The sequence below is a fragment of the Sphaeramia orbicularis genome, chromosome 12, assembly GCF_902148855.1.
Source record: "Sphaeramia orbicularis chromosome 12, fSphaOr1.1, whole genome shotgun sequence".
In the NCBI taxonomy this organism is placed as follows: domain Eukaryota; kingdom Metazoa; phylum Chordata; class Actinopteri; order Kurtiformes; family Apogonidae; genus Sphaeramia; species Sphaeramia orbicularis.
This window is the reverse complement of record NC_043968.1, coordinates 61744356-61765200: the sequence shown is the minus strand read 5'-3', so window position 1 is coordinate 61765200 and position 20845 is coordinate 61744356. Positions and strand designations below refer to the sequence as shown.

At 36.1% G+C, this 20845-nt stretch overlaps 2 protein-coding genes across 2 annotated transcripts; both read left to right on the top strand.

Annotated features, from left to right (window-relative positions):
• Window positions 1-2173: 2173 nt before the first annotated feature.
• Window positions 2174-17659, top strand: scarb2c (scavenger receptor class B, member 2c). The gene is made up of 12 exons (XM_030149633.1): window positions 2174-2411; window positions 3526-3683; window positions 7674-7818; window positions 8780-8971; window positions 9222-9313; window positions 10972-11091; window positions 12019-12197; window positions 12330-12448; window positions 14182-14255; window positions 14649-14700; window positions 15981-16133; window positions 16450-17659. The coding sequence occupies exons 1-12, from the start codon at window positions 2289-2291 to the stop codon at window positions 16486-16488; spliced, it is 1446 nt and encodes a 481-aa protein (XP_030005493.1). The 5' UTR covers window positions 2174-2288; the 3' UTR covers window positions 16489-17659.
• A 1599-nt stretch (window positions 17660-19258) lies between these two features.
• LOC115429783 (liver-expressed antimicrobial peptide 2) lies at window positions 19259-20845 on the top strand. The gene is made up of 3 exons (XM_030149501.1): window positions 19259-19807; window positions 19923-20062; window positions 20335-20845. The coding sequence occupies exons 1-3, from the start codon at window positions 19742-19744 to the stop codon at window positions 20366-20368; spliced, it is 240 nt and encodes a 79-aa protein (XP_030005361.1). The 5' UTR covers window positions 19259-19741; the 3' UTR covers window positions 20369-20845.

Here is a 20845-nt window from a genome sequence, read left to right as displayed (position 1 = left end):
TCTAATCTGTAGCTGTGGAGCATATACCATCTGTGCTCTGTAGGCTGTGGATGGTCAGCTGTGTTTGCTGTTTGAAACATGGATAATAAAAAGAGCAAGGGTGGCGTGGAGAAGGCAAGAATTAAAAAGAGGAAAGCTCTGGAAGCAAACGCAGCCAAATGTGCCAAAATCTGCAACTTTTTCACAAAAACGACCTCCCGGTTGGAAACTAATAAGAACGATGAACCGGGTAAACCACCTTTCAAGCTAGTTAATTATCGGGTCAGTGAATTGTGTGGCATTGTGGCGTGTAACATAATGTTATGCATTTTAAATAATAGAATGATGCAAGGCCACAGAACTGGGAAACTTTGTCTTGTAGCTCCTCAGAGTCAGAAAGAACATCCAGCAGCAGACACCAGCCATGAGCCCACAAGTCCAGAGTGGGCAGGTAGGACTGCTCAGAGAGGGAAGATTATTAGAATAAATAGGCTCCAATGAAGACTATGGTGTAGGCCTGTTCAATATGAAAGGTGCTCTGAGATGCTAGATGATTCAGCACTATATGAATGAAACTGACACCAAGGCTTTGCAAAATATTAGATTTGTGCTGAGAATTATGAGCATTTTTAAAATGTGCTTTAGTGTCAGAAGCAGAGCCCGGAGCCAGTAGTGATGAGGGGATTGTTCCTGTCAGTATGGAAGGAAAAGGTGAGCTGTTGGAACAGACTGTGTGAACAAGCATTAGTTCCAGTAAAACCACTTTCTATACCCAAACGGTAGTACTGGCCTATTTTAATTTTTATCATTAAAAGTGAGACAGTAAATACACAAAGCCCACAACTGAAAGGCTATAGCATAAAGTAATATCAAATAAACCTGCATATTTTGCCAATGTAAATATCTTTATTGATTAAGTAAGTCAAAATGACTGTAGATATTATTTATTGTGATACAGGTGCAGGCGAGTCTAGAGAAACTGGAGGAAGTGTGAAAGGGAGAGCAGAGTCTACTGATGACAGAGGAGCAGCTCAGCAGCACAACCCTGAACCACTAGGCACAAATGAGACAGATGAAGAGAGCATGTAAGGTTATAATTGCATGATTTTAAAAATAATAATCGGTCGTGATCTAAAGTGGGCCGGTCTGAGGCATAAACCTCCAGGGCTGAAAATGAGTCTCAGTCCAGCCCTGCACATTATTGTAGGTTATTTTGGCATGGATCCAGCTGATGTCATCATGTCTATGCATGTGGTGATGTCAGCATATCAACTGCCTCTATATTTGTGCCAAGTTTGAAGTAAATTGAAACAAAACTGATGTTTTTATAGTCATGTGAAATTTCACTCATTATAAGTAAATAGGAGGAAAAAAAAGATTTTAAAAATTCATAAAAAAATGTTTTAACTTGAACCTACTATTCCTAAAATGTAAATGACATCTTTTCTGGGTCACTGGCAGTATATAAACCCAATTTGGTATAAATTCAATCAATAGTTTTGCTGCTATAGACATTTGAAATTTCACCCATTATAAGTAAATGGGGGAAAAACAAAATAATTTAAAAAATCAGTGTGAACTTTGACCTACTGTTCTCAAAATGTAATGAGATCTATTCTGGTTCGCTGGCAATCTACAGACCAAATCTGGTACGAATTCAACCAGTGGTTTTGCTGCTACAGTGTTAACAAAGAAACAAAGAAACAAACGAACTGAACCTAAAACAATACCCCTTTCCACCCCTTTGGGGGGCGGGGTTTCTGAGTCTTGTTTACAAAATGTTCGTATCAATATCTAAATATTTTGAAAAATACAGGTTGGTGGGATGTATGTTGTGTAAAATATTAATACGCATTTGGGAGATGGCTCATAAGCATGTTTGCTATACAGGCTAATGACGCCACTGTCATGTGATCAACAAACAAAGATTAAACTGTCTCAAGATAGTCTCCGCCCCAGGATTTATGTCGCAGCGAATTAATTTAAAAAACGTATTTTTTTCCCCCACAAATAATGATGTAGGACGCTGTATACTTCTTTCTGTTAACAGGATATATATTAAACCGCTTGTTTATTCAGCAAAAAGCACTGTAGCGTATCTTGGTCATGGTTGAGTACTCACGGAAGTGATCGGCTTTCGAGGAAAGCGGAAGTGGTAACAGAGATCTATTTCAGTGTGTATGAAATTATCATTGAGCAAATTCTCGACCATCAAAACAAACAGGGCTGATAAACACTGGGCTCACAGTAACTTGTCCGCAGTCAGTCCCAGTCACTGCTGCTGTTACAGATCGATCTGCTGTGTCACCATGCTACTGAAATCATGCTGTATTTACAGCACCGGAATATTTTCTATTTTAATGCTCATTTTGGGCATTTCTTTGGTCCTGTCTAACGTGTTTCCACATTTCCTGCAGGGTGAGGTTGAAAAGGTAAACGAAACCTGATCTCCAACCGTGCTAGTGATAGTTAGCTGGTTTACAGTAGGTGACAGCTAACGTTTAGCTAGTAGCGTTTAGCTGTTAGCCTGTTATGAATAGAGGTTATGTTTAGATTGGGGGTGAATTGAGGACCTTCCTTTTGTGGTATGCTATATCTCCTCAGGTTAATAACGGCTGGCTAAATGTTTATTGACCTCTAAGTATGTTATTTTTACACGGCTTATTGGAAAATGATTACAATCATCCATATCCTAACAGTTTGATGAGTTGACTTGAGGTATATTTGCTTATGTACCTTTTTTTCTTACTAATTCTTGTATTTTTTATATTAGAATTAGTAAGAAAAAAAAAAGAAAGAAAGAAATCTCTCCTTATCCTGTCTGTGGTATACTTCAGTGTTATATTAAGATTTTTTTTTTTTTTTAATATATGGTATGCATCCAGAAAGGCTACACAAACAACGAAATATATTATTTTTAGCTTGCTGTAGTGAAAACAAAATAGCAGGTGAAAAAATTCATAAAAAAAAAAACAGTACTGATATTTGCACACAAAAGACGAAAACAACTTTTAAATCGTTTAAAAGAAACTAATATGTTATCTAAGTATTGACTGTGTAATTTACTATTTTGGCAAGCTGATGGCCCTATTTTAATTCTGCAGGTGTTTCAGTGATATATATATATCATATATTCTGTCAATGTATTATTTTGCATTGTGTTAATATCTTCTATATATTCAATATGATGCAAAATGAGATATTATCATGAGTTAGAACACTAATATAATGCTGTTCACTTTAACTAGCAAGTTCAAGTGTCAAATATAAAGCATTAATTCCCTCTAAAATATAGGTCTAGTGGCTTTGCAAAGATAAAGTAGCACAAAATATGTGTAACTATGTTTTGAGCACCTCTAAGTGGTTTTAAGTACATAGTAACTGAGTATATTTACTTTGTGACCACTGGCAGCAGCAAGCTTGTGCAACAGAGCCGTTTGTCATATGATGGGAAGAAAAGCTTAATCAGCATCAGATTATTCCTGAAGTCACATATTTTTCTGAGCTGTATGGGCTAAGTAACCCAGTGCCCTTTGTCCCTCATAGGAAGTAGTTTTGAAGAATGGCACAGAGGCCTTTGATGCTTTTGAGAACCCCCCCGCTCCCATCTACATGCAGTTTTACTTCTTCAATCTGACCAACCCCCTGGAGATGCTGAATGGCGACAGGCCAGCTGTGGTGGAAATCGGACCTTATACATACAGGTGAGTGAGTCAGAAAAAAGACTGAACTCTGTGTTTTTGGTGGGAGTTGGCAGGTGTAAGGATGGGAATCAAAAATTTGCTCCACGTTGTCCAATCCATCTTATGACTTTTTCTTCATGAACCCTGCTATGTTTTCCAGACTGTTGATGGATTATACAAAAGATAAAGAGTAAATGAACACAGATGAGCTGCCCCACAATTGAATTTCTCTTTGGGGATCAATAAAGTGATTCTTTTTCTTAAATAAACCCCCAAACCACTTCTTTTCAGTGCCATCAGGACTGCAGTGGGCTCAATGCACAACCCTACAACTTCCTGAACTTCAGGTGACTCCTTTATTTCCTGTCTTTCATTATTGGACACACTGATGAATCCAGGTGTGTCTGCTACTTCTTGTTGTGACTACTGTGGTCAGACACACCTGGATTCATCAGTGTGTCCAATAATGAAAGACAGGAAATAAAGGAGCCACCTAAAGTTCAGAAAGTAGTGGGGCTGTGCATAGAGCCCATTCAAATTGTCAGCCTTTAGGACACTATTCAGCTTCGCTATCATCTGTACATACCAACCAAGTTGCCCACCTGTTATTTCAACCAGCCCACCCTATTATGACAGGCTAGAACTGGCCCTGTTGGTAGATACAGATGATTTAACTCAATTTATCAACCCTTCAGCAATGATATTTTGTTCAACAGCAACATGTGTAAGTTAAGGACAGGAGTCATATCTCAGCCAGGTGAAGAAGTGGTGGAGGCTTTAAGGCTTCATGAGGAGGAGTGCACTGAGTTACTGGTGACTGAACAGTCATTTACCAACCATTTAGAACAACCTCTGGAAGGAAATGCAGTGAATCCACCAAGATCAGCAAAAGAAGATACAGAAAACACAGTCCAACAGCACATCACAGTGGTACAGTAATTATTTTCAAAGCTGTCCATCATAAATCAGTGACTTCAAATGCATGTGTCTACTCACTCCAAATTAAACAACCATTAAACAGTGGAGCAGTTTCTCACCTGAGCCACATATACACATATTTCTACCTTTACACTATTTTAGACTTTGAGGGAATAAAATAGTTGGTTTGAGTATGAAAGGTTGCATAGGCCTGTCTTAATTTCCACACACAAAATCATGCAGGACTGAATAATCAATAAATATTTTGACAGATAAATGGAATCAATACCAGTAATTAATAAAGTGTTAATATTTGCCAGCTTGTTTGAGATGTTGATGTTTGGGGAGTAAATCAAGATGCAGATGCACAGTCACTGCTCAGAAAATGAAAGCAACCAGTCAGCTGATGCAGAGAACCACTGAAAAGAAACACAAACCACACAAAATGCATTAGAGGTGCATATGAAACAACAGTGTAAAAGGAAGATGGAACTTAACCACTTCATTGTACATTACATAAATAACATGTCCGCAGTGCATCTGCAGGGCAGTTTATTACAAAAACCTACAACCTGCTGCTGAAAGGAATAAAGCAGTTTGCTGTGGATTGTAAATCTCATTTTAGCTAGTTTCACTCAGATCTTTAAGCCATTTCATGCACATTTTAGCAGGACTATTTTTTTAAATTACAGCTCCAGACTGTACAAATGCAGAGACATTAGTGCAGCTCTGTCTCTGCTTATTTATCCTTTGCTCTCACAGCAATAAAAGGAACAGTAGATTTGAAGAGCTGCCAGTTTGTCTCTCTGCTATTTTCTCCTTTCTGGGTTAGAACACATTTTACCGCATATGTGAAATTCTTGAAGAGACTGCATCCCTTCAAAATTTTGTACCTGAGAAAGTTAACATGAATACACCCATGGAAACAATGCAAAATCATCATATTTGGTTGAACTGGATTGGTTTGAAGCAAGTTATGTAATGGAACATACTATTATGTACGTTTTCCTAACAACCTTTACACCTTTATGTTTCAGTTTGCATCATGGAGATCATCGGGTGCATATAGATGTTTATAGATTGACCTTTAGAAATAGGATTTTTTTTCTTTGCTTGTCAAAAATTAACTTTCAGTTCCATCATACAGAATCAGCATTATTTTTTGCAGCCCGAGGAGCTGAAACTGTATAAAAATATAAACGCACGAAAAATATATTTTGATTTATTTGTATGTTATGAAATAGAGTATATAGCCAACAATAACAGCATATTTTCCCTAACAAATGGACTTTAATTTGCGAGCATTACACGCAGTTGAAAAGAAATAGTCCAGGAGTTACGGCATTGGGAACACAATGGGGGTCAATGGTCCGAGTTCACAGATGTTAATAACGAGTGTGTCCACCATTAGCCTCACAGAGCAGTACACCAACAGTGCATGGACATCACCATGTTGTCAAATGTGGCCTGGAATGATGCACATTCAGTCGTGCTGCCACTGCTGTAACAGACAACCCAGCATTGAGCATGCCAGTGGCACGCTTCCTCATTATTTGTGACATCTGTGGCATGTTGATGAGTGACAAAAGTGCACAGTTTGGTGTGCCCTTTTTTTGCCCAGACTGTAAGGAGTGTCTGTGTACTAGTCACGCAGATTGACCACCACTCTGTCATGCTCCATGACTCTTATGGGTGGAAAAATTCAACCTTTTAATATACTCACTGGAGGTGGCCGAGTGAAACTGGACCACTACATTTGAGCAAAACAAATCTGTCACTTCACAAATAAATCATAAAACTGAGTATATTTCATGAAAATCCATTTTAACTCACCATTTTATTTTCGTGCGTTTATATTTTTGTTCAGTCCATGTTAGCTGAGATGTTCATGAAAATGTAATTAAGTTGTATAAAATTGGTTATTCCTATCCTATTTTTGTTGTTTCATATATTTCTCCCCCCACTTTGAACATTTGACACCCCTTTTTACCGGCCAACAGGCTGTAAGCTATTGTTGTCATGCGGCGTCCATCGTCATCGTCTGTCGTCGTCTGTCGTCCATTACAAAAATTTCAATCGTCTTCTTCTCCAAAACTACAATTCCGATTGACTTCAAACTTGGTATACAGCTTCTTTATGATGATGTCAACAAAGGTTAGTGAAATTATTTGGATCCGGTTCTGATTCTGGATTTGGTGCGACTTTGAAAAATGTCCCCATGAAAAGAGATAGGAAGTGGATCGATGCAATAACTCAGTAAATATAAATGATATCAAGTTGAAATTTCTACAGTCCAGCCCTGATGGGGAGATGACCAAAACATAATGGCCACATGCTGATCGGGATCTTCTTCTGGATCCGGGAACTTATGGAATATTTAACATGGTCTCTTATGGGGAAAACATTTCAATCGTCTTCTTCTCCGAAACTACAGTTCTGATTGACTTCAAACTTGGTATACAGCTTCTTTATGATGATGTCAACACAAGGTATTGAAATTATTTCAGTTCAGATCTGATTCTGGATTTGGTGCGACTTTTAGAAATTTCCCCATTATAAGAGATAAGAAGTGGATTGATCCAATAAATCAGTAAATATCAATGATATCAAGTTGGAATTTAAATTTTTTACAGATCTGATTGGAATATGACCAAAACATGGGCTATTTCTGTAATATAATAAATACACATAACTGGGTGATAATAAATGGCATCTGGATACGTTTCCCAAAGCTTTTAATTTGGCCGGTAAGCTACAAGGCCATTGGTCCTATTTAGTTACCTCCGCCAGGAGGTATTGTGATCGCTTTGCTTTGTGTGTGTGTGTGCGTGCGTGTTTGTTTGTTTGTTAGCAAGATAACTCAGAAAGTTATGGATGGATTTTCATGAAATTTTCAGGAAATGTTTATATTGGCGCAAGGAAGAAATGATTAAATTTTGGTGGTGATTGGGGGTGGGGGCAGGGGGGGCCACGGGGGCCCACTGATCTGCCTTGGCGGAGGTCTGCACTCTCTGAGTGCTTTTCTTGTTATGTTTTAAGATCATTTCAGCGTGACCATGCTTAATGTCATGTTTTTGTTTTTCTCATATACAGGGAGTATCGGCCCATGGAGGATGTGAACTTCCAGGAAAATGGCACTAAAGTGGCTGCCGTCAACCCTAAGACTTACATATTCCAACGAAACATGTCACGAGGCCCGGAGACAGACCTCATCAGGACCGTTAACATCCCTGCCATGGTGAGCCAGACATTCGCTGGTAGAATCAAAGATTATAGGCGTTATGTATTGAAAATACAAGTTCTGTTTTTGTTCATTTGATTTCATATTTAACATATTAACATATTAACATATTTTTAAAGTATTTATTCTTATACTAGTCGTATGCTTCTCATATATTCAGATTGTATCTTAACGCTTTAGGCGCCAGAGGTTTTTTTTGTGTTAATATTCAATTTTGATATCAAGATTTCAAAAAGCTGTCTGTTTCATTTAGTTATGTTGCTTGTTGCAATACTGCGACTTTGGCACTTAAAGGGTTAATACAGTAATGCATATGTGTGGGCCGTTCTAACTTTAGTATACCAACAAACCTAGTGTTGGCCTAAGACTTTTGCACAGTAAGTTCAATATTTATAAATTCAAACATGCAATTTCACTACAGTCTTACAGAGTACAGTAAACATTGGAGTTGTGTAGCAAGGTCAACTGAGATTATTAAAGAAAAAAATTATTAGTGGACAGTTCACAGAGTCAAAAACACTAAATGTACATATATAAAGGAGTCAGGTGCTCATTAGTGACAGCAAATGTATGGCAAACAAAAGAGTAAAAGCAACTTATCACAGTGAATCAATAATCACTGATCTAAAAGTAAATAGTGCAAAACTACAACAGTTAAGTCTTGTATTAACTACACATTCAGGGATCTCAGATTAGATTATTTTGGTTGTCATTAAAGAGACATCAGAGAAATTCTACTTTTAGTTACTAAACTCATAGAATAACAGAAATAAGGTTTAATTTAATCAGGTCCTCTTCGTTCAACTCATTCAGGTAGTGCTAGTTTTTATCTCCTTTCAGATTTTTTTTTTTTTTACTTCATGAGACACTATTTAATTTTACTCTTATTAAACTGTGGACATCAAGGATCAGCTATTTCTATCTTTAACAAGATCTCACCTGTTCTTTCTCGTGACAGACGGTGATGGAGAAGTTCAAGGATAATGCTTTAGCAGCCAGTGTCATCTCATCTTACATGAGATCCCAAGGAGAAGGTTTGTTCATCACCAGAACAGTTAGAGAGCTGCTGTGGGGATATGAGGATGGCCTGCTCAAAGCCCTCAGCCTGTTTCAGCCTGGTCTGGATGATGTTTTCGGACTCTTCTATAAGGTACATATATGTACTCTGCATTGCCTGAATGGTTCATATACCTGATATTTTACAAACAACTCCAGAAAATTCCCCAGAAACCTTATTTAATCAGAAAACCAATCAATAGAAATCTTATCTTTTTTAAATTGTATAATACTTTTACATTTTCCTTCCTTTATCCTTTTTGTTTTTTTTTGTCTTGTTTTCTTTTATTGATTTGACAGATATTAATAACTTTTATCTGCTCTTTATTTTTTTTTCCCAACAGAACAATGGTTCCAATGATGGAAAGTATGTTTTCTTCACTGGCCAGGGAAGCTCAAAAGACTTTGCCAGAGTGGACACATGGAACGGTAATAGGTAAATAAGTCTCTCACCTCCAGAACAAACCAGTTTAACAAATGATCTCCTCCTTAAATCCAGTCACACACAATGAGTGATTGTATCAGTGTCTGGCAGGAAATGATCAAGGCTTGTCTTGTGCTACTTGATAACATTAAGGAAGCACTAAAATATTTTTCCATTGCTACTTCCAGCTCTTATCATGTTGCAGTCGACAATATTGTTCCTGGTTATTATGTTTATGCAATGATTATCAAAGTGATCTGCTTTGTTAATCACCATCATTTCTCTAATAGTGGTCAGGACACCTGTTTGTGTTGTTAAAAGCAGTGTATTGTGCTTTCAGTACAAACTCCACACTTTAACTGTTTAAAACCATCTAGTGTTCTGGTAATTAGAATATTAACACACCTGCAGTGACTGACAACACTTCAGATGAATGAACTATAATAAAAGTGTTGAAATAGCTTAAAAATGTCTCCATTATATCCATCCATGCCATTAATTTTTGAACCACTTCTTCCTTGTGGGGGTGCTGGAGCCACTCCCAGCTACCTATGAGCAAAGGTGGGGTTCACCCTAGACATGTTATCATGTTATATCACTGACTTCCTTAATTAAACACAACAGAAGTGTGCTTAACTGGAAACAAAATGTTTGACAGATGCTACACATGTATGCTCATTATTTTTGTGTAAGGCACAGGTGTCAAACATGCGGCCCAGGGGCCAAAACCGGCACGACAAAAGGTCCAATCTGGCCCCTAGGATGAATTTGTGAAATACAAAAATTACACTGAAGATATTAATAATCAAGGATGTTAAAATCATTTTAGGTCAATTCAATATAAAGTGGATCAGACTAGTAAAATATTATTTTAATAACCTATAAATATTGAAAACTGCAAATTTTCCTCTTTGTTTTAGTGTAAAAAAAAAGTAAAATTAGAAAAAAAAGTTACACTTACAGACTATCTTTTTACGAAAAATAGGAATAACCTGAACAAATATGAACAATCTGAAATGTCTTAAGAGAAGTATGTGGAATTTTAACAATATTCCACCTGTTACTAAATCTTTAAGTTGTGATGCACATGTATAAATGATAAACTTAGGCATAATATTGTTAACATTGCACTTTTTTTCTTAAGAATTTTCTGGTTGTTCATATTTGTTCATGTTATGTTCAGGTATGGTTCGAAGGTGAAAACATTTTCATAATGGAATTTTAGTTTTTTCCACTCAAAAACATAGAGAAAACTTTGGATTTGACATTATTTATAAGTTGTTATCCTACTATTTATATTATTTTACTGGTCTGGCCCACTTTAGATCATATTAGGCTGAATGTGGCCCCTGAACTGAAATGAGTTTGACACCCCTGGTGTAAGGGAACTGGCCTTTATTTTTTCTTGTGGACCACACCCCAGGCCGTTATTAGAGATCCAGCTTTCACTCCTAGTTTTTATTAGAGGTACCACTGTATGTAGTTTAGGAGCTCCCTCTTTTTGTTTTCTGATGAACTCGAAACAAGCTTACTGTCAGTCACATGTCACAGCTTTGCAAACAGCTTTGTTCTTTTTTCATGTCTTTTTGAAAACGTAATTGTTCTGTAAAAACACTATTATAAAGTAATATCGTGAACATATACAAAAATGTACATTTTTTTGTCTGCAGCTCGTTGGATTGGTGGACGTCTGATGAATGCAACATGATTAATGGAACCAACGGAGCATTTTTCCATCCAGTCGTCACCAAAAATGAAACACTTTACATGTTTTCCTCTGACCTGTGCAGGTGAGTGATACTAGAAGACTGTGTTTTAAGCAGCTAACGACAAAAATGACAAATACACAAACTGTTTTGACTTCCCCAGTCAGTTTTAATGTTGCTTAGTTTGAGCATGTTTCATTGTAGGTAATTCAATCGGCTCCATGTGGTTATGAATTCTCAGTGGCTTCAAGCTCAGTTTGTTTAGTGAAATTGCTCTCTCTTAATCATTCCAAGAAAGTCCAGCTAAACCTTTCCCCAGGTATTATTCTGGTCTGGATTTGGGATTAGGGATACCTATTTAGCCCAGCTGACCAGTATTAGCCTTTTAAATGAGGTCAGTATCAAGTATTTACTAAATGCTGCTTAAAAACACCAGCTTTCAGCTTTTTTCAATACTGTAAATATCTGCTTACAGTGTATGGTTCATCGCTTTTGTTGCACAATAAGAAGCAAATGAAAATAATCAAATTAAGTAAAATAACACAAGTAAACATGAAATTTAGTAAGTAAGCAGAAACTTCAAATTTGTTAGTGTAACAAGAATAATGTAATTTCTTACTTCAGCCCTGGTGAAAAGACTAATGTAACATAATGCCATATTGAGGAGTGGAAGGTGGACCTCAGTGCATTTCATCAAATTTTGTTTTTAAGCTTTTAGATGCTTCTACAGATTTTTTTCATATACACACGATAATAACCATAGACCAAAGAGGTGCTAAATTATTTATTTTTCATTGAAAAACATAAGATATTCTTGCAGCAGAGCCTCCAGACTCCACATCCACACAACTAAGTCTTCCTTAACTGTAGGTTGAATAGAGCCCAAAGCACCCTGAAAACCAAAAGAACCATTGGAAAACTTTACTCGTCTACAATAATCATTGTGGTTCCTTTTTGTTTTGAACCTCAAAATGGATTTATCCTTGCTGACATTCCTCCAACTCTTCCCAGATCTCTATATGCTGTGTATGAGGAGGACGTGACAGTGAAAGGGATTCCTGGATATCGCTTTACTCCTCCCAGCAAAGTGTTTGCAAATCTGACTGTGAACCCAGATAATGCAGGTTTCTGTGTCCCTGCTGGAAACTGCCTGGGCTCTGGTTTGCTTAATGTCAGTGCATGTAAACAAGGTAAGTGAATTCAGCAAAATAAAATATTTTTAACTGTGTTGAATAAGAGGATGTTCTTCAGGAAGCTTTATTATTATTATCATCATCATCATCATCCACTCTGCTCACTCTGAATCTGTTTTATGTGTTTAGGAGCTCCCATCATAATGTCGTCACCACACTTCTACCAAGCTGACGAGAAGTTTGTAAAGGATGTTTTTGGCATGAATCCTAAGAAGGAGGAGCATCAAACCACCATTGATATCAATCCGGTAGGAAATCTCAACATTGACACTTACACACTGCATGTTCTTCTGTTTGTTTTTTGCTCTGTCCTCATTTTCAAGATGCACAGTTATTTAAAAAGTTGATAAAATACGACAAACACTTCAACTTCAGGTACATTATTCCTGACCACCAGATGGCAAACTCCTCCAGTGACAGCTCCTGTCCACGAGTTTTCTTTCACAAACTATGGTGAAATATTAACATGTTAAGTGCTTGGTACAGACCTGCCACTGCAAGATAAGCTTTGTGTCTTATCAAGTGTATTAATAGGTGAGCCTGTGGTTAATCTGTTATCAAGGAGACCAGAGTGAAAAACTGCTTCCAAATTCCAGATACCCAATATGTGGCCTGATGTTTCTTTGAAAACTGAGGATGATTTCTTGTGGTTGCATTTTAACCCTGGTAATACTGGATTAAACTACCTGTAAATGCACTAGAGTCCAAGTATAATTAGTTTGTGATGCATTATTTAGTTACTTAACTGTATAATGTGTTTTGTTTTGGTTCATATGCACATTTTGATTGTATAAAAAGTGCAAAATATTCCAAGAAATGTGCAAAAAAAAGCAACATGTAAATGAAATTGCAAGATTCTGTAAAAAAAAATATTACAGTACAGGTGTAAAAATAAAAGCTAATAAATCAATCATAATGGTAATGTCTTATCAGATGTGTTATGACACTAATTGTAATGCAGTGGTTAGTGTTTCTAACTTCAAACATAAAATATTCTAAATGCCTTATAAGTTCAGTTGCAGTCTTACTTACAGGCCAACACTCTTCTAGTAAAATATGTCTAAAAACCTACTTTCACCAATCCTCGCTACAGTTTATTTGTTTTTAAATGTAATATAGGATGTTTCAATATTTGATTTGTGTTATATTTATTACATATACAAGTGTTATCATATTTCACAGTGAATTTAGTCACTAATTTCTCTTTTTTTTTTTTTTTTTTTTAGGTTGAGAAAAACATATGTAAAATATCTTTGGATGCAATAGTATTTCACTAAATCATTGCTTTAAAATGTATTAAAACATGCATTGACAGCAACTTGTAGCTTGTGAATTGTATGCTCTGTTTCATACAAAATCACTGAATTTCATTTACAACCGTGTCTTTCCCTTAAATTCACTAAACTAGCTCCTGTTTGGTCTGTTTAAACACTGTGCTCTGTTCCCCTGTGCAGTTCTTTGATCGCTGTCGTAAATCCTGTCAATGGGTTTGCACCGGGGCAAAGCAAACCGTGCACACTGCAGCTTTCAGTTGTGATTCGTCAGTTCATGAAAAACAGAAGTGTTTTGCGGTGTCATCTTGAACAATGTACTTAGTGTTTTGACTTTTGGTATTAGTTGTGAATGTGTTGATTAGTGTGTCATTGCAGTTATTTATTTATTTATTTTTTGTAATTTTATTTCTTCATTTGGGAAAATACTTTACAATAGAGTAAAAGAAAAAACAAACAAACAATTAAGCACATTTGTATATCATGTCTGAAAAATCAACAATGGTAAAACATGACATTTAATATATTCACATTTCATATAAGTTCTCTGTGTAGAAAAAACAAAAACAACTCTTCTTTAAATAAGTCTTCCCTTTTCTTTGGTTATATTTTGTTAAATTACATACATTAGAACAAAAAGATGTCACATTTTCATTACAGTTATTTATATTTAAAATTAAATATTAAAATGCCATAATTCTGTTTTGCAGCTAACAGGAATCGTCCTGCAAGCAGCCAAGCGCCTCCAGGTCAATGTCTTTATAGAGAAAATACCCAGATTCAGGTAATGTTTTGTCTTGCAACTGGATTCAAGTACTGCACCTATTTTTAAAACCCTCTTACACCCTCGTGACATTATAATAGCTGTATGTGCATCAGGAAAGGGCTGCCAGTAGGATAACTGTAAAGTAATTACTGGTATGCCACCATCATCATGATGAATTGACTTTTGGACAGTCATGGCTCACTTGTTATGTATCTACTTGACATTTTGGCGGAACAATACAAACAAGATAATGCCACGTATTCACATGAAGTACATGTATGAAAGACACATTAGTCATGAAATTGAAGAAAGCATCACCTGTTCAATATTTAAATTTTATTTCATGAGCCAAGGTTTATATTACCAATAATGGCAACAAGAATATACTGAATAATATTCTTTTTCTTACAGCCAAGCAGAGAACGTAAGGACAGTAGTTTTTCCTGTGGTTTATCTCAATGAGGTATGCCCTTCACACAAACATCTGTTCCCTGTCATAATATGCGTAGAGGTGTTCATGCAGTTGTTTCCATATTTTCATATATTAATTGTCCTTGTGCCTAATAACGAGGATTCAAAAATCACATGAATACTGGGTCTTTTGTAAAATGTGGAACCTGAAAACAATAGAGATGTTGCATCAGCATCACTTTCCCACCAAAACCCGCCTTCTCGAGCGGAACTGAGGGTTACAACATGCAGCACCGTGACTGTATTTATGGAAGGAAACAATGAAACTGGGAGTAAAACAAACAATTGTCTACTTTAATTAAAGGCAGGTGGACTTGACAGTGATCCACACAGCTCTACCACAGAACTGATGATCATAAGCACTCATATGTGACCTGATCCAGTTTTTAAAAGTTCTATGTAGGCTGGGAGTGCACATGAAGCCAACCCTGAAATCATAGTCTTGATTGTTAAAATAATACTGAGAGCACATCATAACCTACATTAGTGCACTTAATGTTTTTGTATTTTAAGTTCGATTGTGCTGTTTTCTCAGCTCTGACAAAGACAAATTCCAAATAAAAGGTTCAAATATGTTGTGCTGAAGGTATCGCATTGCATTTTGATTGAGATCAACCGGAATCATAATGCCATCATTTCTGTCAGTAGTTAAAGTAAAAACATAATAGAATGTTAACTAAAAGGTCTCATACTTGAAATGCTAGGGAGTTATATGTATTAATTAGCTTACTACTAAAAAAAAGCAAACAAAAAAAATGGTGCTGGTACAAAGTGTTATTTATTTAAATATATTGAAATGAATATGAAGGTAATTTCAGCCACATAACAGACTAAGCAGGTTTGTAACAGACTAAGCATGCCCCGTTTCATTTTAAATGTCTTTTTTTTTGTATTTTCACATATTAAAGCTAAATTCTGTTAATAGTAATGGCATGTGCAGAGCCTATGATACCATTGGTTAGTGTCGCAAAGTTTTGACTTAACCCTCAACCTGGCTCTGACTGAAGCTTAAAATCTGCAATACTACAATCAGTTAAACTAATTATCTCGTGACAAACTGAAATTTAAAGCTATCCTTTACCTTTTGTCTATTTTATACAAAAACTCTAAAAGTTAGTCCTGCTTCTAGTGTCATATTCAACCTAGAAACATTAAAGAAATTTTGCACTACTGAACTGTATGAGATGAGATTGAAGATTTAATTTGTCCAAGGCAGATTTATTTACTTACGTATGAATATCTATCTCTAATATTTCTCTGCTCTCTTCTTAGAGTGTCCTCATTGACGACGCCTCAGCCGTGAAACTGCGGACGGTCATGGTCAAGCAGAATGTGGTGGTGAACATCCCGTTCATGCTGATCGGTCTCGGCATCATCATGGGAGTGTTGTTCATGTTCCTCATGTGTCGACAGAAGGTCCCTGAGGTAAGACATAGATTGGACGTCTGGAGATATAAACAAGCTGAATATACAATACTTACTGATGTAGAAAGTTTGGCAAAGTTGTCTTTTTATAAAAACATGAGGGGAATTAGAGTCTGGGGATAAATTTGTGTGAGTTTTTCCCCAATCAGCAGTGTCTCACATTTAGTTGTTTAATATGTTTCTATGAAAAAATGTTTATTAAGATTAGCTTTGGTGAGTTTGTGTCAGATTTATTGGATTTTTCTTTTCAAAGAGAATTATTTTGTGTTGACATGTTCTGTGGCTTTAAATCTGTGTGTATGGTTTTATCTTTCAGAGTACTGCAGCTGAACGACAGCCCCTGCTCTCATCATAGCACCAAACAGGAAAGAGAATACCATGTCTACTGTAAAATGTACCATTTCAAGTATTCATTACATCTGCAGCTTTTACTATTAACCCCAAGTATCAACTTCTTTTCACAAACACAAAAATATTAACGTTTTTGACCATTGCTCATATTTTTGTGAAATTGCTGCTTTGAGTGAGACTGGATCCTGCAGGTGTAAGAGAGTATTTAAGGAGAAGGTTAAGGGAGAAAGCCAAATGTTAAACTTCAGGTAAAGTAATTTAAGAAAAGATATTTCTATTTAGCAATGATATAAAAATCAATTTTTCACTCTTTTATATAGGCAAGAACAATAAGTGTGTTAAAATGAAGGAAACTGAATAATGAATGCTATTCCTAAAACCCAGACCTAAAGGCTTTTTAAGTCATGTTGATTTTTAGAATCATTTTTTAAAAGAATGTCACATTTGATGTTTTTCTCTGAATCAGTCTGCTTACCTGAAAGTGTGACTATATTGAGCTAAATCATGTCAGTGTAGAGGCTTTTACTGTGTTGCCGTTGGGGCAATATTAGTGTACAATTTAACTGAACATGCCAAACATGACGTTGTAGTTCTGTACTGTAAATACATCAGATGCCAACCGGGCCATAGCAGTGTAAAGGGAAGGTTTCTGTCTGTTGCTTTTTTTTTTTTTTTTTTTTTGCCACAAGTTACTGATTGTTTAAATTCTGCTGATTTTGTTCTAAAATGTAACTCCTATTCTTACGAACATATCAACACCTTTGACCAAGTGACACGTCTGCCAAATAAAACCTATTTTAGTCATTTACTGGAGATACTCCAGTGTAAGAGTAGGACATTTTGCACTTAAAAACAACAAATTATCAGATCATAATGTCTTGTCAATTTGTACATTTTTATTAATTTGTAAAAAATTTAAATCGATATGTTGACCAGAACAACACAAAATACCACTATGATGCCATTTTTGGAGCTTATGTAACCACTGTTTCTGCTGTACAGACATTACTGACAGGTTTTATGAAGTTTTGTTGTTGCCATATGTAACAAAGATATTTCTTTTCACAACAACCTATACATACATATGGCTGTTCACACACTCAATAGGTCAGATATCTAACAATTTGCACGTGATGTCATATACTACTACATATCAATAAAGTTATTGTGTTCCATATTGTCTGAATTGTATTTTTAAATTGTGTTACATATCATTTTGCCATGTTTCATTTTATCAGACATTTTATATAGGGTTCACTATACTGTATCATCTCTGTGCAGTTATCAGGAAAGTAATTACTGTTCAATGACTAATATTAGAGGTGGGTCTGATGTAGGTGTTGAAACTTAGTGTGTGTTAATAGTTTGACCTGATGGAAACGAAACACCCTCAGTCTCATTATGAATCATCTAGTTCAGAGGTTCCCAGACTTTTTCAGCAGGAACATGTGTTTAACCTGGGTCAGCAACCCCTCTACTGTCCTTCTATTTAAGTCATCACTAAACAGATTCTTTTTAATTACATGCATACAATTACATACATATTTTTGTTTACATGTTACTAGTTACCAACAGGGTTCCCACAAGGTATTAGAAAGTCTTAAAAGTCTTGAATTTACAAATCTGCATTTGATACCTTAAAAAAGTCTTTAAAAGTTCTTAAATTTGATATGGTCTTAAGTTATGTTGCCATAAATTTGATCGCTGTATTATGTGTAAATGTGTCTGGCAAATGTCCAAGCTGCAAAGAAAGTAACATTAGTCTAAGTTCCACTTGTTCCAACCTGACACTTTGTAGTGAAATTAGGAACCAGTTATGGCTAACTTTGCAGAAATGATCACAGGACATTCAGCCCAACACACGTGCAGCCATTAGTCGCCTGAGAAAGCTGACTTGGGGAACTTTAAGGGACTAGCAAGTGAAAAGTAAGCATGAGGAAGTGCATATTAAATAATGCCTGGTTGGAGAAAAGATCATTCTCCACCTGGATGACACAACTGGTGGGGAACGTGTTTTCAGTTTTTCTGTGCAAGAAGAATACATTTTCCTAAATTGTAGAAAGCACAAATTTTTGCCACTATGGCCTTGAAATGGGTATTAAATTCTGTTTTAAGTAGTCTTAAAAAGGTCTTTAACTTGTAGAAACCTGTAGGAACGCTGTACCAAGCGAACAGTTCAAATGCTAATATACACATTTGTCCCTAAATTGGAATAACACATTCCTCTTTTTATTCCTATTTATACACATCAGTAATCACATTTGACCAGGAGCCAAAATTACATACTGAGTCCCAGTTACACTTAATCAAAAACAAATCAGTGTCACAATCATTTCATAAGAAGAGGTATGAATATGTAACTCCACTTTTATGGACTACAGTGTACATAAACATGACTACTGTTGTGTTTTACTCTGCTAACCATTACAGATCCATGATCAGACCAATTCTAGCCCGTGAAACTAGGTTTGGCAAAGTGTTTAATAGATCTGTCAAAGCTTATAATTTCCATGTAATCAATAGATGACATGGAAGAAGAAAGAGAGAGGGATGCATTTAATGTCACTGAAGACCATTTAAAGCTAACATTAAAGCTTGTAATTTGCATTCACCCACATTTGGCTTTATCCAAATCCCCCTTAAAACCTTTTATTTTATTTTTTTAATAAATAAATCATTGATGAAAATTATGATTAAATTGATTGGAAAATAAAATCTGAAAAAACCACACTACCAGACGTATTTTTAAGGCTTCAGGAAAGGCGGTTTCTACATGCAGATGCTTTTATGTAACACATGTACCATATATTTGCAGCTTATACTCATTGCATGGTTGATTTTGTTAAAAAATGAGGATCTGAAACTGCAATTGATGTGTCTTGAGTTTTCTCTAATTTTGCTCGCCTGACTGTGACACATCTATGCACTTAAAATCTGAGGGTCAGATCTTGCAACGTGGAATTGCCCTTAATTACTGACTTTAGGTGTACTTTGGACCCCTGCAGATAACCTTTGTCTCTTATTGTCATTATTAAAGTGATAAGTACCAGTGCACGACGAGGTTTGCTTCACTTGGTTCAATCTGAGCTTCTCTGCCAAGTCAATAAAGCTGTGGTTAGAGGAAGATTAATATTTGATATCTGTTAGATCATAACTCCTCCCCAGCCTAATTTAAAAGCTTTAATACAAGAGGTATGAGACAGCACACTAGTCCTACCACAGACCAGCGTGTTTTTGGAGCTTGACGTGAAACCAACATGAAGACTCTTCAGCAGAAGATTGTTGTCCTCTCCATTTGTGTGGTTTTAATCTGCGCCATTCAAGTAAGTAAAGTGTTTGTCTTTGTGCTGCTCATACAGATACAGAGTTTGTCTTCTATCACTGCTGTACATCCTGATTATCATCCTCATCTGAGCTCTTCTATGTTTGCCCTCACAGGTGGATTCAGTCCCACTACCTGAAAACATCAGTGGTCTGATCCAGCGGACGAAGCGGTCACTGCTGTGGCGATGGAACAGCATGAAGCCTGTCGGTTCCAGCTGCAGGGATCACTCAGAATGTGGCACGAAATTCTGCAGGTACAGCAGAACATCTTAGAAATTACTAATCATTTGGTTTTGAACTTGAGAAATTTACCTTCTGATCCCTAATGTGTGCAGGGAAGTGGGAAAGTATTTTTTATATTTTGTTTTCTTTTAAGGCTTTTGAACCTGCAAAAAAAAAAGTCTGAAATATTCTGTTAACACCTAAAGGATTCTAGTTCGTTGTGTTGTGTCCACGTGTGTTTTACATGGCATATCCAAAGTCGGAGGGTAATGAAGTGCAATAAAACTGCTCCTTATCTTTACAGGAAAAATGTCTGTTCCTTCTGGAAATCTGTCTGAAGATGAAAAACACAACTCTACATGGATGCCTGTCTACAAACGAACAAATGCATCATGGGCCAAAGTTACCTGTTTCCAAATCCCTGCTCTGAAATTCTGATTTTCAGTGAAGATGTGTGATCAGTTAATCACCTCCACTAATCTGATCTGGCTGTAAAGTACAACAAAACAAGGTTGTAAAGGTCGGAAGCACATGAACAACAAGTTCCTCAATCGAGAACATCTGATTGACCTTTTGGACAGGATGTATGAACCTCAAGGTGCTTCTAATAAGAAAATATATTTACTTATCCAAAGGTTTAGAGGTGCTCTGTGTTTATTTGTTTATGTATTATTTATTCATACTGTACAATTGTAAACAATGTAAATATTCAAATATATTCACTTTTATTCAACATATTACATGCCACCTAAATGTTGTTTGTTTTGATTGTAACACTTTTTTAAAAGAAAAAATTAAAAACCTTCCTCACAGTT